The sequence below is a fragment of the Hypomesus nipponensis genome, chromosome 13 (genome assembly GCF_054491055.1).
Source record: "Hypomesus nipponensis isolate SF chromosome 13, ASM5449105v1, whole genome shotgun sequence".
Taxonomy (NCBI): Eukaryota; Metazoa; Chordata; class Actinopteri; order Osmeriformes; family Osmeridae; genus Hypomesus; species Hypomesus nipponensis.
The window spans coordinates 3,953,079-3,974,718 of record NC_140373.1 but is presented as its reverse complement, the minus strand read 5'-3'; the positions used below and the strand labels follow the sequence as shown (position 1 = coordinate 3,974,718).

General features: G+C 43.3%; 1 protein-coding gene across 1 annotated transcript; it reads right to left on the bottom strand.

Annotated features, from left to right (window-relative positions):
* Positions 1 to 15,684: 15,684 nt before the first annotated feature.
* Positions 15,685 to 20,462, bottom strand: sost (sclerostin). The gene is made up of 2 exons (XM_084671170.1): positions 20,119 to 20,462; positions 15,685 to 17,863 (listed from the first exon to the last, which is right to left on the bottom strand). The coding sequence occupies exons 1-2, from the start codon at positions 20,348 to 20,350 to the stop codon at positions 17,445 to 17,447; spliced, it is 651 nt and encodes a 216-aa protein (XP_084527296.1). The 5' UTR covers positions 20,351 to 20,462; the 3' UTR covers positions 15,685 to 17,444.
* Positions 20,463 to 21,640: the final 1,178 nt, after the last annotated feature.

Here is a 21,640-nt window from a genome sequence, read left to right as displayed (position 1 = left end):
ACTGTAATTCCTAACATGCTCCAGGACACAGTACTTTCTTTTTTCTCTGACCTGGGTGCATAGTTGTAGGAACAGATCTTTAAACTGATCTGTAAACTGCCGAAAAACAGCTGACGTTCAAACATTAAAGCAAGTTAGCCGGTCGTCCAAAATATTGTAACACACCCCAATTACACCCCTATTTTATATGGTTGTAAAATAGCCTTTTCAACATCTAATCACTCTCACTTTGAGTGCATCAGAAACAGATACAGACACCACATACGTAAGATATGCATGTTTAATTTTAATTAAACTGTGGTCACATACCCTTAGATCACAGTTATGGTTTTCTAACTTAAAACACATGCTAAATGCCCCAAATCTATAGATCATCAGTGATGCCAAAAACTATTGGTCTAATAGAAAACATGTGATCTGACCCAAACTAACATTCCTGGGATCCATGCCCTTCTATGTAACTCTGACAAACAAGGTATACCATGTGACGTGGAGAGTGAGCTTACAGTGTGAGCTATGTCAGAGAGGTGTGTACACGAAGGGTCACTGTTAATATCCTCTTTGGGAGGACAGACATCACCCCTGCTCCAGGAGAGGGTTGGAGGGGATGGGGTGGTTCTGGCCTGGGGCCAGGAAATGTCAACTTGTCATTGTTTCGCTTGGTTTCTCCACGTGAAGAAGTGAAGAAACACAGGTCAAAGCGAAAGCCAGGCTTATGTTAAGTAGACACTTTGTGCATGAACATAATTATGTTGTTGTGTTGGGTGAGTTATCAAGCCTCCTTCTTCCTCCTCCCAGCAGTCTTCTCGTTCTTTATCACCTGCTCCTGCTAAACGTTGGGTTCCTCCCAGTCGGCCGTCACCCTATCTGCCTCCCAAGGGACCCGGCTCTGTTTAATGAATTTGTAAAACTTGACTTTGGAAGCAGATCACAGGCCAGGGTGGAGAACTGACCCGCTGACTTTGCCAAGATGAACAAATCAGTCAGAACAAGAAGGAAGCCTTGTTTGGTGGACGATCCAAACTGCATTTACCTCAGGAAAAACATTCAGGTTCTTTCAACTGTAGACATAATTAGCATTTTATATATATATATATATATATATACTCTATTTGCTTGAGCTTTTTGAATTTGCATTCATTAAAGGCATAAATGGGGATGACTAGTCTTGGATAACATTTATTTAGATCTATATTAATCGCACTTATTATTCAGAGATGCAGTGTGATGATCAGAAACTTTCACAAGACGGATGTGTTAACACTCTTAATCAGCTGGTTGTCACCCTGACTTCCTGAGAGCTGTCTGTACCTTCAACATAGTTTCATGGTAACCAGATTTCTATGTGGAAGAGATGATCTGTTCCACATTCAGAACATGAAATGATTGTGTAGGCGAGACTCACACTACTGGTCTGTCCAAGGCCAGTATGAAGAGGCCTGTAGTCCAAGGCCAGTATGTAGAGGTCTGTATTCGTGAGGGGAGGGCTTCCCCTATGTTTGGCTTGGCTGTCATCCTCCCCTTACTATCATGGGACTGGGGTCCTTTTATTCAAATGCATCGGGTTACATGTGATCACAAACTGACTCTAATAAATCATTTGCGATGGAAAACTGTGTCCAGTTTGATTTAAATAAAAATAAGATCAACATCATATGGATTTAAAACTGTGGTTCAAAACTTCTAGACCATGTGGTCAGTTTATTAGCTTGTTCCTTGCAAAAAAAAGAAGATCTAGAAGCCAGAATGAAGAACCCACTGTTTTCCTTGTCTAGAATATGTAACCTCACAGCTAAAATAATAAACCTAGCTCCTCACTCAAAATACGCAACAAAGTTTTTGAATGTTGTGCGCTGGGTGAGTGAAGACCGGTGGAACTTGTGAGTCATGAGCTCTGAAGCCAGTTGCATTTCCCCTGTGGACTTGTATGAGTTTTAAAGCCCGTATGATGATGTTATGGGATTCTTTATTCTGAATAAAAACTGCAGCATGCGGACACTTCTGTCTTTGCCGCCATGAATTATTCATCTGCGCCTGTCGGAATGCACAGCGTTTTATTAGACAATCCAAGAGGGGGATGCAGGGATTCAACACCGTGGGCCTTTTTATTCGGCACGTTACCTCAGATTATCTTTTGCCGCCGCCAGGATTTCGTCCTGTGTGAGTTGTTTCGCTGTGTGACAACATCGTTTTCTCCCTCCGTCTCTGTCTGAGAAGTTGTCACCACTCTGTGCTTCAGTGCCCGGGTGCTTGTCTGAACACTTGGACCCACTGAAGGCTTTTTCTTCTTCTTCTCAGTACATGAAGACCACCAGGGCTGGGGGCAGGAATCCTGCCCGAGTGCCAATACCTGAAACACCACAAAGACAGGGAACTCCCACAGACAGGTATATTTCAAGGCTTTAGAAATGAATAAAGTGTTTGTGATTTTCCACAACAAAGTCATTAAAAGCTTGTCACCCAAAGCAATGCGTCAACACTAGATCATGTGTGTAAGGGTAGCTGTGAACAGGTACAACTGCTTCAAAAACATTTCTAGACGTCAATAAACCCAAGAAAAAAAGGGTAAATCTGCTTGCACCATTAAAATGAAGAACGCTTCAGAAAACATTACTGCCTTGCTACCGCAGAACACCAACTTCGCCACATTTGGCACACCACGCAGAGGGAATCATTATTTTCCAGGACATAAAAGAAGTAGTCTTGTCTTGGGTGTGCCATAAAATGGCAACCCTGTCTTTTGCGTCCAATAGCTAGTCCACATGAGGCAGAACAGAGAGAGCTTCCATTACCCAACACATCCCAGCTTCTTCCCAACTCCCAAAATCAGAGCTCAGAAAAATATAGGGTTACCTCTAAGCAAATCCCCCCCGAAATGGAACACTTGTACTCCCATATGCAGTCACTCACTGGCATTAAGTTCACTTACGTCTTATTTTCATTTTCTCATATGAGTGCTGATTTCAGTTGGTTTAGCTCACTGTGTTAGATAAGTGGCTCTGCTTCTCATTTAAGAGTAAGGAAACCCACACCAACAAAAGCAGTGAATTTTAAATGCACCATTAATGAATAAACATTTTGCAGGTAAAACGTAGTGTGTAAGGGTAGAATCAAAACCACAAAAGTATAATTTCTTAAAGTTATTCAAAAACATGTACAAAAAAGAATGTTGTTGATTTGAAATGGATAGTTTAGTCATGACTGATGTCAGCATAAAAATTAAACGGATGGTAAAATATAGGTGCAGACACAACAAAAGGAAGTCACATACATTCACTTTCACGCTCACTTCCTGTCGCTCTTCCTTCTCTCCTGTCTAGCCTCACCCATATGACTTCGCCCAGAATTGACCCGAATGCTCAGAATGGAGTGATTAGTGACTCATGCTAAATGGTGTAAATCTGCAACACCCAAAGTGTTGGGCAGTTTCCCCCCAAGCAAATGTAGGCAATGATCACGTGGTCTGACCCTGCCATGGATGTTCTACGTCTCCTATCGCCTTCTGATCTTGAACTCTGAAGGGAAGTAGTATGGAAGGTTCCCCCTGGGCTATTCAGTCACTAGCATATCCCTGCTCCAGAGTTGGGTGACTGAAATTCATCAGTGCATAAAAAACCTTGATGATTTAGTGAGTGTTGGATGAGTCACGATCTCTGGACTTAACGGACAGCCAGTGGCAGTAAAAATTACTCCCCATATGTCCCCCCCACACACACTCACACACACACACACACTAATGACACCCATAAACCTGGTTCTGTTAGACCAGCAGGAAACATAGCTGAGTGCGCTGGGCCTGTTTTAATCGGGCCTCTTGAGAGAGACACACACCTAGGAAAGGACCCCCAGACACTTGAACATACATGAGGCGCGACAGGAAGGCCCCCATGCATGGTTTTAACGGTGACTGTCCCCAAGGAAGCAGGACAGGTGCACGGACGAAGGTTAGCAACACAGCTCATGACCCCCAGCGGTCTAAATGAGGACTGACAGGGCAGGTTCTGTGAACTAGATTTACTTTTCCTGACTGTGTTGTCTACTGATTGAAGGAGAAGGAGAGCATTCTAAAAAGAATTTAGGTCCCATTTAGGGCAACATTATTTCCAGTGTTACAGCGTTAGCATATTACCAACCAACTATACAACTGTCCTTAATATCGATCGGAAGGTAGTCTACTTCAACATTTGACAGAAAACCTTGATTCCTCTCATCGCAGTTGCAAATCAGTCATTGCGATAATTTTGAAACACAATGTCCATTCGCTGTCTGATATTCTTAAGTTTTATAGTATTGGAGTGATTTTCAAAATAAAACCATCAATCTTTCCAACTAATCGAACGGGGTAACCGATTTCACGTGTTTCTCAAAGTCATTTAGGAAAAGCAAAGCTGCCAGTTGGAAAATGGAGGAGCAGATGCCGTACTGCTCCAGAGTGCCAACCGAGGGTTTAGTGGAATGATTCCCTAGCCTTTTTTCCCTTGTCTTTCAAGGAAAATAAAATCTCCTCTTGGCTGTAGATTAAGCATGGATAGGGGGTCAGACCTGCTGATGTCTTTTCATCCTAATTTATGTACCATCTGCCCGCTCAATCAGCACCTTGGAGACACCCAGCTCTATTTGTCTGCCGAGCCTTCGGTTCTAATGGATATCGCAGCACCTTTCAATCGCTTCCACTCTCTTCAATGCATGCGAATCCACCTGGTTTTATCCACGGGATCGACGAATAGCTTCGAGTCTCCGAGATAAGGTATCAAATGACATCCTGTTCTGCATATCCAGATGCACTTGTGACAGTTCATTCCAAAGGAAGAGATGTGTTTGTGAGGAGGTCCTCAGTGTTCTTAAGCTGCTCTAGGGTTTCAGGGCTTTAGCCCATTTGGAGCGCGCTCTGTTGATGTTCTCTGAAGGAAGCTGTTTTAAATGGCCCACACACTTGTGAGTTCCTGTCTCCTTTGACTCCTTTCTCTTCCTTGCTGAGATTACAGATTTACACAGTAAATCTTTGTGTGTTCTAAGATGATTTCGTTGAATGTTGACTCCTATGGTTTGCTCTTCATGTCTGCTGTTCAAACAATCTTATTGTGTCCTGTAAAGAATGAATGATTCAAACTGGGACAACACATTCTTGTATAACAACAAGCGTGTCTACTTATCAAACACATTTCCTCTGGCCATATCCTGTTACGGGTCCCTCTTGACGTCCTTCTACAGATATGTTATAAGGGGTTTACGAAACAGTTCACCGTTCATTAGTAAAAAAAAAAAAACTTGAATCGAGACAAAGGCTTTGATATTAGTCTCTTTTAACAGCAGGGTTTAATAATAAAGATGATTGTGTTAAAGAAACACTGTTGGTGGCTTATCTCCGTGCCAACACCACCCTGGTAACAGTGCCCATAAGCATTTTACTCCCCATGACATCATCTGGAATGAGGCCAAATCTGAAGAACTCCAGGAAAACTTGCAAGGCCTTGACTACAGAGCGGGTCACATAATTTACCTATACAGCTTTATATTTACATATAGTCATTTAGCAGACGCTCTTATCCAGAGCAAATTACAGTAAGAACAGGGACATTCCCCCCGAGGCAAGTAGGGTGAAGTGCCTTGCCCAAGGAAACAACGTCATTTGGAACGGCAGGGAATCGATACGGCAACCTTCTGATTACAAGCCCAACTCCCTCACCGCTCGGCCATCTGACTCCCTTCCCTCCCGCTTTCCAAAGAGGAAAAGCATTTTGTCCTTTTTAATCTATTTGTACGGACTGCACCACTTTCATCAACTGCCTCAAACTATCCAGGATCTGTTTGTGTTTTAAAATACTGCCTCGCACTTTCTTGCATGCCTTGTTCGTGCAATGGCTTTTTACAAACCTTTTACATGTTTTCCTTTTTGACAAGGGATTGTTTGTGTTATGAAAAATGAGATTTGGATGAGATTTATTTCACAGGCCCATTGGCCTGTACGGAGAAATGCCTCGCCAGCATTTTTATCAAGTAAATATGTGTAGTCTAGGAGCGTCATAAAATACAAAAATTGTTTCTGAGTGTCAGTTGTGAGTTATGTAAGTGTAATCATAGCCAATCATGAAGAACAGAATGAAATTTGGGCCTTGGCTTTTCATAAACACTGATTTGTGTACACAATGTGCTCAAAAAAAGGTGTCTGTTTCTGGCTAGTCAATCATGCCATAATATTCAGCTCATCAGTTCAATTTGTTCCTGGACCTGAATAGCAAACAAAGCTTGAAAAAGACATTGCCACACTGCATTGCAAACCGGTAATGTAGAACAAAACCTTTGGCTGAATTTTTCTCATTCGCACATTAAAGTCGGTGAAGTCCGGTTAGGGTTTCCTGGCCTTCAGACTTCAACTGCCTGAGGGGAGATTAACATTCCCCTCCACAACCTTTCTGCAGAGTGAATAATGGATGTGTGTGTTTCCCATCGTATACTCTGTTGGATTGAGAATACTGTATCATAGAACAGTCTGAAGCAGCTATCTCCAAGTGGTCACACTCTCACAGGCAATGACAGAACAATGTTACTCCCTCAAAGTCCTTCCGTGCCTGTTGAACATCTCATTGAGCAATGCTTCGGCTTAGTTGGAAGTGAAGGGGGGATCAGAGAGGTCTGTGTGCTGTTGGACCGGACCACGGCAGGAACTGAGGACACCTGTGTAGAGTCAGACGGCCTGTCTGGTCCAGGGGTTTAGAGACTTATAGAGGCTGTCAGAGGACCAGGGCCACGTTCTTTCTGTCACACGGCGTGACAGGGCCCAGAGAAAAGCTTTCCAGCAAGGCTGTCTCCCTCGCAGACGTCCTGCCAGGTTGGTTTTCCGTCCCTTAGTGTACTGCAGCCTGCCGGCTAACTTTCTAACCTTCTTGAGCGGGTAGTGCTACCTGCTGGCGCTGCTGAGAGTTTAGGGGACCTATATGCTGTAGGATAATGATTTCCTTGCAAGCTCAGATATAAAAAAAAATAAAAAAGTTTTTTCACTGAATGTTTGGGATCTGAATTTTACTGTTTGAATTTGAGCATGAAGTATTCAATCCCTTTTAAATTCCAAAACATGCTGCCATTGATTTGCTTCTATTGCTCAGTCAGGTATTTCTTCACACCCAGTTCCACGGTCAGACAGAATTCCAGGCTTGTGAAGTGAAGATGGGAGTAACCTCCTCTTCTGTTAGTCTGTGAGTCATACACAACCACAACTGCTCTCTTAAGAAACCAAGTGGACTATGGAATTGCTGCTTCAAACCCATGGAAGCCTTGTATCAGTGGCGGTCTGTTTTAATTATGAAGGGAGAGGCGAGATCAGAGAGCCGACCACGGGCCCTCCTACAGCTGTGAAGGGCAGGGTCTGGGTGCCTGTTGTTTAGAAGATCTTGGAAAGGCTTTGGAATGTTTGTTCCCAGGACACGAGAGACCCCTGTTTGTTTCCAGACTTTGTTATTATGTTTTTCATTTTAATTTTAACAAAGTGATATGTGATGAGAAGCACTGACTCGCATGTCGGGGTCCAGCCTTCTCTTTGTTAGTTAGGTTTATTAGCCAGATGCACGCATTAAAGTTTGGGAATCGACAACGTCGGTCTGTGAATTTCAACACCTGCACTCCGCTCCCCCATAAAACCACCATGCCTCATTCCCAAAGATGACTTAAGGGCATGTAAGGCTCTATCACATCCCAACAGAATTGGAATCCAGGTTTCCCTGACTTGCTGACATTCAATATTAATCTGTGTTTAGCGAAGGATAAACGTTGCCATGGTTTTGTGAGGAACTCTGAGGGGTTTGAAATTACCTCACAATTACTGTCAGAAATGGGTAAAGTCTAGAAGTAGCAGTAGGGACTTGTTAGAATTGCATAATGCTGCTTTAGAGATGAGTGGTATTAGATCAATGACAGTGTTGCATAGTTCTCTAATACAGTAATTGGGGTAAGCACTCGGGGATATTTAGACCAATGTGTTCCATACTGGCCTTACTCATACTGACAGTATTACCCAAATAAATAACACAGGGAATTAAAAGTCACTGTTACCCTCAATGTTATTCGCTCCCAACGATAAAACAGCTCCTAGACTGTGATATACAGTGTTTACTCTTCATTTGAACTCATCTTTCTCTTTTTTCATCATATTTTACATCTGACTTCAACACCCGTGCAGTTTGAGAACCTAAGTGGCCTGATTTCTCTTATATCAGGAGACTCAAGTGCCTTAGAAACACGCTAAACTTTAAATGAAAAACCTGTTGACGTGTCCCCAAGGGCCACAGGAGCCCAGAGGAGGCCTGTGGCCCTCAGCTGGACCAATCTGAGCTGGCTGCCATGAGGTGTTTAATGGCTGAAGGAAGTTCCCCAAGGGACGCTGTGCTAGGAACATGGAGGATTCCGGCCTCCATGCTCCCCTCTGCTCTACAAACAGCCTGGGCTGTGATGGATGAAACAGGCAGGCTTATTTATGGGAGCAGAAAGCTCTCTACACACAGCACAGTGAATGTCATTATAGAGGACGAATAAAAAGAACACCTGACATTGAGATGAACTACATGCTTGTAACTGTTATTCTGGAAATGGGAAGTGATGGCAGTTTGTAATATGGACATTCCAGAAAATGGAAGTAATGCAGACCACCACAACTACTTTTGTCTGGTCTTTGAATTATGTTCATATAAAGATGGTGATCCTGGCTTTCTGAGCGTGCCCTTGGACTGCTCGCTCTGCAGCCTAGGTACCTGCTAGGCCCGGGAAGGGATGGATGGGGTATCGTGGTCTGGTCCTGAGTGAGCCATTGGAGCTTCAGACTGTGAGATGAGCTTCTGGAATTCTAGTCATGGAGTCTTATGCAGTTCTGGGTAGTTGGACACAGCAGGGTTTTACAATGGAGTTTGGATCATGTTAGACTCGACTATAGAATTTCACTACATACTGCAAGAAATGTTTCTTGGATCCTGGCATCTATTGACACACGGTAAAAAAAAAGAAGAAAAAAATGCCATATATAAGAAATTGCATATTAACATATATTATCAAAAAAAAAAATACAATTGGAAACTGCGTAGGGCTACCAGAATAATTTACAAAGAGTATTTGTTTTACTGTATAATAGGAAATACTTGTGTTGCTTTTGCCTCAGTTCAATAATATTAGCAGTGTTTTCTTCAACTGTGAAATTTTATTCAGACCACTGATATCAAAGGCAAAATAGTTGTGGATATTGGAAGCTTAAACTGTTGACAAAACAAAATCAGTTTGCATCGAACGAGTATATTTCTAAATCTACCTCAGTTTTGCCAAAACTGTAAAACATGATCTAGGACATAATAAAAATCTCATCCCAGATGATTTAGCCATTTATCTAGAAAGTGTTTGGCCACGATGGGTGTTCTGCAATCATATTGTATTTGGCAAGGGTTGAATTCCATAACAAAAGCTACATTATTCAAACTAAACTGAAAGTGAACAAAGTGCATTTGAATTTGCAAAAATAAGTATTTATTTCCTGCCAAGGTCAATTACATGATATGGTTCCTATAAAACAGTCTTATGACCTTCAAGCACCAAGGCTACAAACAGTAGCTCTGTATAGCTTACAGCCATAGTTAATTACCCTTACACCCCTCCTCTCTCACCAGAGCATCTGACAGGCATCTGCTTGAATCATCTCTCCCTCCCTCCTCTGTGGAAGTATTAAATGGGCAGTTTGCCCCTTGTTCCTTCCTGCTGGGTCAGATATGAGGACTGAGGGAGCCATTGCCACACGCCGTGGAGACAACACCAAGTGAACCAAGTCTGGCTCTGAGTGCCTGTGAAAAAGCCAGGGAGTCTGGCGTCCTGGGGGCGGAGGGGCAGGAGAGACGGGATTTAAGTTGGTGAGGAGCTGGAACCTTAACGTCTCCAGCGTGGAAAAAGTCCTCTTCAGTAGTAGAGTGTGTGTCATAACAAGAAGTGCTTCTCCCACATCAATTTTATGAACAATTAGCTTTAGCTGTCATAACATGGTAATCCTTCCACGCCCAGCTTCATCCCCTAGTCTGCTTTTCTCATCCCCTCCACAAGGTTTGGAGAAGACGCTCTCTCAGTGAGAAAAGAAAGACGCTGGAAAAACGGGCCAGTCATCTATCATTTCTTACATGTGTGGAGAAGAAAATGTCTTGAAATCAGGCTGACCACACATATTATTTTAGATATTATTGTTTGGGGAAAAAAAGAAGGGAACAATTTGAGCATTAAATTGTTTTTAAAAGGGTTTGCGGCAAAATATGGCCTGACTTGTTCACCCAATCAGAACGATTCATATCACTCCAAAAAGCATGATGAAGCTGCGTGCCTCACCTCGATGGAATGTTGGAATACTTACCCTTTAGAGTCTAGAATGTTAACGTGCACCAGGGTTAGGCAGGAAACGTAAGCGAATTACTTCTACAATTCCAGAGGCTTTCTGTTATCTGATAAGGGCTGGGGAGCTGAATTGATCCAGATCTTAAACTCTCCTAAGCCAGGGAGATTCTGTAGATATCTCCCCCAGTCTCTCCAGGGCTGTTCACTAATGGCCACACGGTGAGGAAACAATTTCCCCTGCACTTTCGACTGATTGCGTTGCTTGTGTTGCTTGAAGCGGGGTTCAAAAAGAGACTGTCTAATCAGAATAACCAATGGGCCCAACATTAAAACAGCTTCCATGTGTATTGGACAGCAGGTTGTGTGTGATTGAAAGAAGAGTGGTTGGGTGAGAAGAATGACTCTGGCCTCTTTATCTAAAGGGAGCTGACATAGGCACCGGACTGTCTGACGAGTCAGTCATCAACTCTCAGGACATTGTTGTTCTGGGAACCACAACACCAGTGTTTACTTCAAAGCTCTGGAGGCTAAGGACTGTTTTGTAAAGCCAGGGAACTGAACTGGTGTTTGCGGTCTCATGGATATCACTCTGGGGAACGCAGCAACCCTGAGAGCCAATGGACTGGCACTTTACTGAGATGTGGGGGGAGAAGCGAGGACTGCAAAGGCTGTGTTGCTGAGTAGTGAGGTAATGCCACAGAGACTTATTAAAGTCCAGGACAAAAGTGTGTCGTCATAGGCCAATTCCAATCCAGAGGGCTCTGTCATGACCAAAATCAACTGCCATGCCCATAAAAGTGATGCGAAGGGGAAGGGAGTTCCATAGTTATGTTCTGTTTGGCAGACGACCACAAGTCCATCAATAATGCTGTGGCGGGCAATGGTGACATATAGGGATTTGATTTGAATCATTCGTAACTGTCAACTGTTTTCTGTATAAATCTTGGGGTGGTTTCAGTTAAAAAGGGCCGCTGTAAATATTGTTCTCATGGGCTGTGTAATCCCTAACATACCCTGTCTACCACCCACTCAAATACTTTGCTCCCGTTTCAGAATGTCCCTGTGGATTCATTGATCGGTGTGTTCCAGAGAAACAAGCTTTAACAATAATTTCACCAATTTTACAGTATAATTTGTCTGCTGAGTTCAGTCGACTTATTGAAAACATGCCTGAACTCAAGTGTATTGGGTGACCACTGTGTGTGTGTGTGTGTGTGTGTGTGTGCGTGTGCACAGAATGTGTGTCCATGCAGACGTGCAGGTGGCGTTGTGTGGGAGAGAGTGAGAGAAAGACAAAGGGAGGCAGAGATGGAGAGAGCACGACACAAAATTGCAGTGATATTCTGTCCATCACTCAGTAAGTAGAACCAGTCAGGTTTCCTCAGTCCCATCTGCACACGACACGACTGCAGACACGTCTCAGTGTCATGAAGTGAGACAGACATATTTTAGAGATGATGAACATGGCCAGTTATTACTAAACCAATCCTCCCCTCTGGTCAGGGAGGGGTAAGCCTGTTCCTATGACGTTCCTGACCTTGGTAGATGTTCTCTCAGCAGCTGCTCCCCCCTTCTTCCACATGGGGTCAAACTGCACCCATCGTATGGGCTGATGTCCCATCTGGAGGGCAGAGGAAAGACTGAAAATATGGTATGATACAACTGAGACACGAAGGGGTGTTTGACAGCGGGGGTAAAAAAGTGAAATGTGTTAAATGCCTACAGATAGTTTTAATTACTTCTATGCTCAGAGCAATTAACCCTACCTCACAAAACCACCTGTTTATGGACCCCCATAAATCCTTGGATGATATCATACATTCAAATCACTCAAGGCTCTGACATTACACATTAGGTGGCCTCTACCTTGCCCCCCCCCCCCCCCCCCACACACACACACACACACACACTCCAGACGCAAGGCCCCAACACATGCAGCTTCACTCCCTGGCATGTTTTTCTTGAACAGGAAGAATGTGAAGGGTGTCTGTTTGAATTGGACACGTTGTAATCTTTTACACAAACAAAGCACAGTCAGAGGCCAAGACTCAAAGCCCAGCTGGCCATGTTTGTTTTGAGCAGTAATGGTAACCTCAAACATCTTCTGGCAGTTCTTAGAATCGTGTCTGACTGTAGGCTTCATTTATTAGTTTTTGGTCCAATCATATTTGTATTTGGCTTTTGGAATCATTCAGAATCCAAATGGTGACAATCAAACTAAGAAGTGCTCTTTCCCTGGAGTACTGCTGTCTCCTAATTGTGTGTTGCTGTTGTTTAGAAATGTTTGTTTCTGTTACTCTCCACCTCCTGTTGTCCTCTCCACATATGGTGGACTCGCCTCTCCTCATGTTTACCTCTTGGCAGGGACTTGCATGCCTCATTGCAGGTCCCTGACCCTCGTCATGCTACCGTCCATCTCTGGAAATCTGTTCGTACTCACCCGTGCCTTGCTTCTTTTTGATGCTTTTCTGAACTTCCTCTGCCCTTGGTAATTGTGTAGCCACTTGACAGCCGTGACCTAGCGTCGATGCTAATTCCTCACCAAACTCAACTCGTTAACCGCTGCACCGTGCATGTTTGCGCTGAAGCTAACTTGGGAGGACATCTCTCGTCTTGCTTCTGCCCTTATCCCAGCCTTCCCCTCGCTGCTCTCCATTACTCTTTAAGCTCTCTGAAACAAAATCCTCCTTCTCCTGCAACTGACCACAGACAAGGTTCAATTAGTTAAATTAGTTCTCTTCCTTTCCATCCAGCCCAGTGCCAAACGCCTCTTCTGGTTTACATTTGTTTTAAGTTTTAGGTCACATGGCCTGATGAGGGAGTGGTCAGCGAAAACACAAACATCCGTCTCCGAATACATCTGTCACATTCCATATGTGCTGGACTTGAAGTATGAAACAATATCCGTTCCCGGATCACCATTGATGTTAGGGAACACAGAGGTGAATTTGATGGGCTGTAATGGAATCTCAGGTTCGTGTCCTTGACAACAGTCTGAATCCTGTATTGCATTAGCCATGTTCTTTTCTCGGTAAACACGTATCCCTTATTTAAAAATGCTTCGGAAAAGCATTGAAGGTTGTTGAGCAATTGTGTTCCGGCAGACAAACAGGAAACGTAATTTGTTTAAGATTGTTTTCAAGGAGCATTGGTGTCTAGCATAGACCTAATGTTCAGTGGGGCCTTGAGGCTTGTAAAACCGAAATATGGTCATTGCCATGTTAAACTTCCGGCTTGTTTGGTCTTACACTGTGGAGTGGCTCACTGTGCAGCAAAGTTCAGCAAAGATTCTTCTCTGAAAGTTCTATTATTTGGACCCAGGTTCAAGAACAGAAAAAAAAGGAAAGGATAGTTTTGGATGTTTTGATTGGAGTTAATGGAATGAAATCACCGGAACTGCTGGTTGCCAAAACGTAAATGCAATACCTTCAAGATCCATCACAGCCTTCGCTTCAATTAGAGGAGCTGAGAGCGTGGGCTTGGTGTCTAGCAGATGACTTACTGTAAAGGTTCACGTGCTACAACTGTCTCGCCAGCTTCATTTTCGTTTTGGTTGTCATCATGCTGGTTGACTGATTGCTGCATGGGAGACCACGAGCAGACATACATGACTATCACTTCAGCATCTTTATAGTGATATACAATCTATTTCATTTGACTTTTTCATTCTTGTCTGGCAAGACTTCAGTGGGATCTGTGTTGACAGTGAATACGATCATTCAACTGAGTGCCATTTCTGAAGCACTTTCTGGCACAAGTTAAACAACAGTGCAGCACACTGTTGAAATTTGATATTTTACTATTCCATTATAACGACATCAAAGTGGAGGCCGGGTCTTAAACACGCAGTGTCTTGAGTTTTACATGCGTCTTCTTCTACAGTCAGCAAATGTAAACATGCCGAGGCGGCACAATGTCGAGCGGTCTTGGCTGATTAGCATTGCCAGTCGAACACGCAAGTCAAGAGAGCCCTCATGTTTGGGAACATAGAGATTAGCTTGAGAAACGTTGAGGTTTGAAAGGTGAAGTAAACACAGAGTGTAGAGTGCTTCTTGAAATTTATTTTGTACATTTTATGTGTACTGTAGATATCAGCTTTTCCTCAACATTGTGACTTGGAGAACCAGTCATCATTTCTAGGGATTATAAAACTCTGTCAGTTCTATAAATATTCTACGTACATGCCATGAGGCAATCAGGAACTATCTATGAACCCTCTAAAGCTGATTTGTGTGTAGCAAATCATTGCCTGTCTCATGCTTTTTCAAATAGGGTTGGTCCCAGTAGAATTTTTGCACCTGGCGTCAAAAGCCTCATCAGCGACTTTCGTATGGCAGTTCAGCAAAGTTACTGTAGACGTCTTCTATATTCAGGGGACTGGATGAAGTTTGACCTTCCTTCCACCTCTGTATTCCCAGGGCCTACACGGGTCATTGTCAGGTTGCAGTGGAGTAATGACCTGTATGAACACAGTAACGCAGGGCAGATGCTTTGTCCGCATCGATATATTTAGGTAGTACTCATTTACTGCTCTGAAGTATCTGTTCTTGAATTACTGGGAAACTTGTTCCCCACTAACAGCTTGAGTAAAAACATATCATGCCTGTTCTCTCTTGGACATAGCTTGGCATGACATAATGAGTGAGTGTTTTGGATGATGTAGTGAAACCAAATATCACTTGTTGGCCATTGGCACTCACTTGTTTTCCGCTGGGTTTTCCGTTTTGTGTTTGCGCTTGTGTATATTTGGTTCCCCTAAGAGTTGTAGGTAGTGCAGTATTTGCCAGTCACAAAGATAAAAAATTATGTTTGCCGATAAAAATGATCATAAACACCTCATTTAGTTTTGTTCATTTCAGCGTCTGGATCATGGAACTCCTCGTTGTATACCTTTGAGTAAATAAATGTGGTATTGTAGTTTGCTCCAGATATGACAAACACACAGAGGGCCTTGAGGTAATGTGAGGAAAGACATGTTTTCAACTCCAAGTTTTTTCAAAGTCTTAAGCTCAAGTCTTGAGCGAGGCGAGGCAAGGGGAAAAAGGGGTTGAATGATGGCTATGGCTAGGATCCACTCCTGAACAAAGCGATGTTGCTATTGTGACTGAGCCACGAACAACTCATGCGTGAATTTCTATTTTTGAAGACTCCTCTTCCTCTCCTTTTGTGCACCCAGACAGACATTCCAAAGAGGTACAAAACCTCAACTTCCTAATTGCTTCTATTTGCTTTCTTGAGACTCATTGAGAGATATGCTTAGCGTGCAGGTACTGACAGAAAGAAGAGAAAGGCTCTTTCAGAGTCCTCCATTCAAAGAAGAATGACAACAAACACGTCTTTCAAATATATCTGCCTTTAGTTTATTCATGTACTGTACAGTATTTCATTTGGTTTCAAAGTCACTATCATTCTATGTGACAATAATGGCTATCTTTTACTACAAAAAGTTGAATAAATAATTTAAATGTGGAAATAAAAATAAATATGCAGTTCATTCTTTGTAACAGTCCTTCTTTGAGTGGGTGTGCGTCTCCCTTCTCCTAGCACCCTGTAATGTGGGGTCACTGCTCTAAAAGACCACACAGGTACACAATTTACAATAAGACTACATGTGGCAACTCTGCTTGCATGACAAAATCAATTCCAGTTGCTATTTCAAACACACAATTGAAAAAGAAGCAAACATTGTCGGTACAGTTTATCAAACCAAAACAAGGAAGCAATATGAGTGGAAACAATGGAATGGAAATAATAGACGGAAACATTTTAGTATTTCTTCATTATGTAAATATAAGCAAATCCATAGTATAGCTGAGAAAGTAGGCATTGGATCTTTTGATCCCAAATATAATTTCCTGTCTGCAACATCTGAGATATTAACAGCCAAAACAATTCAGATTTCTTTATTTTATTCCTATCTTTCCTGTCTGTGCTATTCAGAGAAGGAGGTCAAGTGAAGTGAATGCTTCAGGCTAACATAATGGATTGGGCTATGGGTAAATGACTGCCAATGCTATCTGACAGAGAATGTTCTGCCTCAAGGTAACAAACCGGCCTCCTCCACACATGTGGGCCTTTTTGTGTTATTTCCAACAAACAGGAACTAAACAAGTCTAGAGGAAATGGCTTTTTTATGCTCAAATCCTAAACACAGGAATGGGCTAATTTAGTCATTAAGACAAGTCACAGGAATGCCCAATGCCTCTCTGACCGCAGGGACCCAGGCCATGCGAGTGCTGACACAACTTTTCCACCTCTCTCTCTCCCTCTCTATCTCTATCTCTCTCTCTCCCTCTAAGTCCCCTCATTTCTCCTCTCTCGCTCCTGCCCTCTCTCTATCAGGGCCAGTGGGAGAGAGGCCTAGCTAGCTAACTGACAGATGCTGTGAGGCTGCTACAAACTGCGGAGCGCTGTGGGAGAGTCCTGCTGAGTGAGGTGCTCCCCAGCCTGTCAGAGGCGCTGGTTGCTCCGGGCTGGAGCGCAGGGCCCCTCTGGCCTGTCAGCAGCCTGTCTCCAGAGCCTGAGAGCCCCCAGGGTCGACAGGTGCTACCCTACACCCAGCCTCACAGAGATGGATTACAACTGGCTGGAGCTGAGATACACCTTCCACCTTTAACAAGCGCTGTGGTGTGTCCTCTCTGTGTTTTCACAGGTGGATTTAGAGCCTTTGGAACACCTCTCACTGCGCTAAAGCGGTTTCTATCCGTGTTAAGAGACCAACAGGACCTTCCCAAGACCTTCACGTGAACTGGCGCTGAAAATTCAACTCAAGTCTTCTGACCAGTCACATAGTTTTGCTTGGATTTCTTGGCCTCCACATTTGGTCATGCTAATAAAAAGTTCTCAAATATCTATACAAAATTCTAAAAAAACAAAAAAAAGGGCAACAAAAGTATAGTGCCTGTCTCTTGATAAACACGCATTTGTTTTTCAAATCAGTCCAACAAAATATTTTACAAATCCCTTTTTTTGTTGAAACGTCTTTGCTTCTCCTGCGTCCAGTGAAGGAGTTGTGTTGGAGTGTGTGTAACGTGTACTTGTGGTGTGAACGTGTCTGCTTTGGTCTCTGTCCTTGTAACCAAGGGACTGAGGCATCCTCAGTACGAGTTGCCTAGCTGCGTCGGGGTGTTGTTCTCGTTCCGGCTCTTGGCGGCCAATCGGGAGTGTTTCTTGTTGCGTCGTTGCGGCTTGGGAGTCTCCTTGGCGTCCGATTGGTTGTGATGGCGGCTGTAGCGCTTACACTTGCAGGAGGTGACCACGCGGATTTTGTAAGTCCGTCTGTTGCCGTTGGGACACTGCAGCTGAACCCTCTGGGTCCGGGAGTGGGCGGGGATGCAGCGGTAATCGGAGGCGCTGCTTCGCCACCATTTGCCGCGGACGATGGAGTTGGGGAGGAGGTGGGCGGGCATGCACTGGCCCGAGCAAACCAGCTCTCTGACGGGCTTGGCACTTCGGCAGGATCCGTCTGTGATGTAACGCGTGGAACGCAGCTCTCTGCAGCTCAGCTCCGAAGGACCTGGGGGGGGGGGGGGGAGGGGGAGAGGGGGAGAGCAGGGTTACAGTCGAGGACTCGCTCCCATGCATACGGTTCCCACCAACCTGAGGGGCTTCAGTCTTAAGCTATTCAACAACTACAGCTGTGTCTTAGTGGAATAAGTGGCAGCATTTGTCAGAATTGTGCTTACATCCGCTTGGTTTTAAGTTTCCACGGCGCATACCGTGATTCATTAGAGTTTAAGTTTTGGTATATATTTCTGATCTGAAAACTTGCACTCGAGAGCAAGTTTAATTCATATCAAATGTTCCCAGGCCCATACAGCCAAGCGCACAGCTCTGCAGGGCATTCTGGAACACACTGAGCATGTCCACACACAAGGCCTCTTCACCCTAAGTATTTACGTACTGTAATAACATGTACCTGTCATGTAGGGTTGATAAATTTATCTTAATATCAATATTTGCACATTTGTTTAAGGCCTCGCCCCATGAGACTCAACACAGACTTTGATGCATGATTTGATTGGTGCACGGCGATTAGGTTTGACATGGAATTACAGCTGGTAATAATCAGCTGATAGAAAAGCCAGAACAGAATGCCATGAAACGGCTCAATCAAACCTAATGGAGATTTAAATCGGAAAAAAAGCTGGTGTACACAATGGGCAAGCATGAGCAAGGATGTGAAGACTGGATCTGCGTCTCTGTTAGCATTTGGTAATGCAACATTTTGACAATATTGGTCATCAGCCAAATTATATTTTGGAGTTGGTATTCAGAGCATGACTGGTTATCCAATGCTTTGCCACAGGGCCTTTTAACAGCCATATGCATGAGTTATCGTCTCCCTTTTTACAAGCAGTGTGTAAAATGGCAGAGGAAGTGTCGGTTAAGAAACGATACACTCTGAGAGGGATCTGTTTTCCTCAGTGGCTTTCTTTGCAAAAGGGCGAACAAAGGATTTATGTACGATTACTTCCTTTTTTTTCTGGCCAAGAGAACCTGATCTTGTGTTATTCTGTGGTCACAGCAGAAGAGTTGTCCTCCCTCGCTCAGAGAGGTGTGCCTGGGGAGGGAGTTGGAGGGAAGCCAGACAGGGGTCACCGTCTCTGCTACGACCTCAACAGGACCATGGGAAGACTCAGTGCCCCACAAGGATAGACTGGTACATCAATAAAGGCTCTTATCACACTGACCCAACAGAAGTTGTTGTAGCATCTCAGCGATGCTAAATGGGGTCGTACTCTGCACTGGCCACGATTATACAAATACATACAAATACATGTTCATTCAAACCCACTGAGGATTTACTGTCGTTGGTGACAACAATTACAAGATGTTTGACAAATAACTAATTAATTGAATATACGAAATAATTTTTATTTCAATAACTCAAATTATATTTTATCCTAAAGCAGTATCTAGTAGTAAATTGTATCTACTTTGTAGACCGTAATTCTTTAGCCATTATAGCAACGTGCATTGAAATATTGCTAGCTGGACGTGATCCAATAAAATAAATACTGAGGGAATATTTCACAGTGCATGTTGAATTTATGAGGCAAGGTAGATATTTCACTCAAGCATACAGTCCACGCATTACTACAGCATAACCCTGACCAGCCACAGGTGGGAGACATTTTCAAAAGCAGTGTTGCGTTTAAAAAAGCAATTTCCAAATATCCCCTAAGAACAGACTTGCTTTTTTCTGTTGTAGAGACATGTTGTTGCAATTAAATAGTTTTTGGCAGACCTTGATTATTTGAACGAGGAAGAAATTCCACAGAAGACAATGTTATCTCTACTTAATGTCTATCACCTCAAAAAGTGTGAGGATGAAACCACGAACATGTGTCTGGAATAGGATGTCCTCGTGATTAGCGTAAAATTCCAATAAAACCAATCTGTTCCACAGGTTCCGCAACACTGAACTGTAAGCATTATAATGCCATAAGCAGTGAGGGCTACAATTAAATGTCTTAAAGAAATTGCCTACTTGGTATAAACTATCCATATTACCAATTATGCCATTTTATCAATTTTCATTCCCAGGGTGATACTGATTTCTTTAAGAAATTAAGCAAATACTTTACAAACTTAAGACTTAAAGTTTTTTTTACACCAAGCGTGTGTGCGGGCATTATTGGGCATCCGTTTTTTTCTGTGGCTTGACAAAACATATATATTTTTAAGCAGTTAAAATAGGTTAAACATCATGGATATGAGCAACATATATTTCAGATATTGAAAGTAAAAGTGTAATATAATACTCACTATATGTCGGTGTGTTCACAGACGATCTCCTTCCCCCGTTTTTAGCTCTATTCATTGTATTATTGTTATATGTCTGTATCGGCTCCTTGGGTGTCTGTGTCTCTTCTGTGAATTCTGGTATGTTCTCCGTGGCATCGTTCTTTAGTACCCTCCATCCTTGCACAGCCGTACAACATCCTTGTAGCAACAGCAGCATGGAGCTGGAGACGAGAAGCGCGAGAGACACCTGCATCCTTATCTGTAAGTGTCGACAGAATAGCGCTGGAAAACGTCGGAAAGATGCTCTGAGGGACAACTGTGCCCGATTCCAACCGTCCAAGAGGCGTTCACGCTATTTAAGTACCACGGTTTTCAAACCTAACAATTAAAGTGCTTACACCAAGTGGGAGGGGTCCAGCATTGCCAAATTCATTGAGAAACTGTAGGGGAGGTGGGCGCGCGCTTGGAGAGGTGCATCTGCGCGCGGTTTGGGAACGCTGAGAGAAAGTGCATCTCTGTCGCTGTTTTATCTTGATTCATCTGCTACGTGTCAAAAGTATTCCTGTGTTTTCGAAGTTGTTTTATTTGGATTGTGTTGAAGTCATACTTTCCTTTAACACAGTTGCCACTTCTAAATGCCAATACTTCTTGTATCCTTTGATGATTTAGTAAATTCATCGGTAATCAGAGATTTTGTATGGAAAACGGAATGCATTGACCAACTCTTTACAGCAAATAATTCTTCGATTTATAGCACTAAGTTAACGTCTCCTGGCTTATACTTTAACTATAAATGAATGTCCAATGTCTGGTTTGCATAAAAACTATTTGGACGGAGCGAGTCTTGGCATCCCTGAAATCACAACCTTGATTGTGCTGAAAGATTGAGGCTCCTTTTGTACAAACACTGCCCTCTTGAGGGAACACACACTGGCCATCTCTTCTAAGGAAGCTGAAGGATTATACCTCTGATCAATCTGACATCCTCAGTACTGAGAGGAGATCCTTTTTGAGAGGCTGGGGAACAGGCACCAACATGCCTAGAGAACAGTACACAAAGGCAGGGTATGAAGAATGCATTCAGGGGAAAAAAGGTCTACACTACCTTATCTGGTAGATGTTGTGACAGATTCTTTGACACCAATTCATTTGAGATCTAAGAAACAGCTAGTGTCATGTTAAGACCTTGTAGTTTGATCTAAACCCGACATCAGGATTTGAATGGAGGAACCCACAATACTTCCTAACGCAGGTTGTTTTACCCATTTAATGAAATAATTTGAAGTCTATCTGCATAGATATACATTGACTCCACATATCTGTCATAATGCATTTGTGCCCTTGTTTTCTCAGGCCCAGATCCATGGAGGATATAATTTAGGTTCCAGTTCAGGCGGTTTTGAGGACAGCTTTCCCCTCACTGTCCTTACTAACTCTGCAGTCCACGGGTCCTGTCAGCGTGCTCGTGTGGAAAGGCCACTGTGTCCACCACAAAGCCTGTCCTGATTACACCCTTCTCTCCCTGCCCGTCACTCATTGTCTC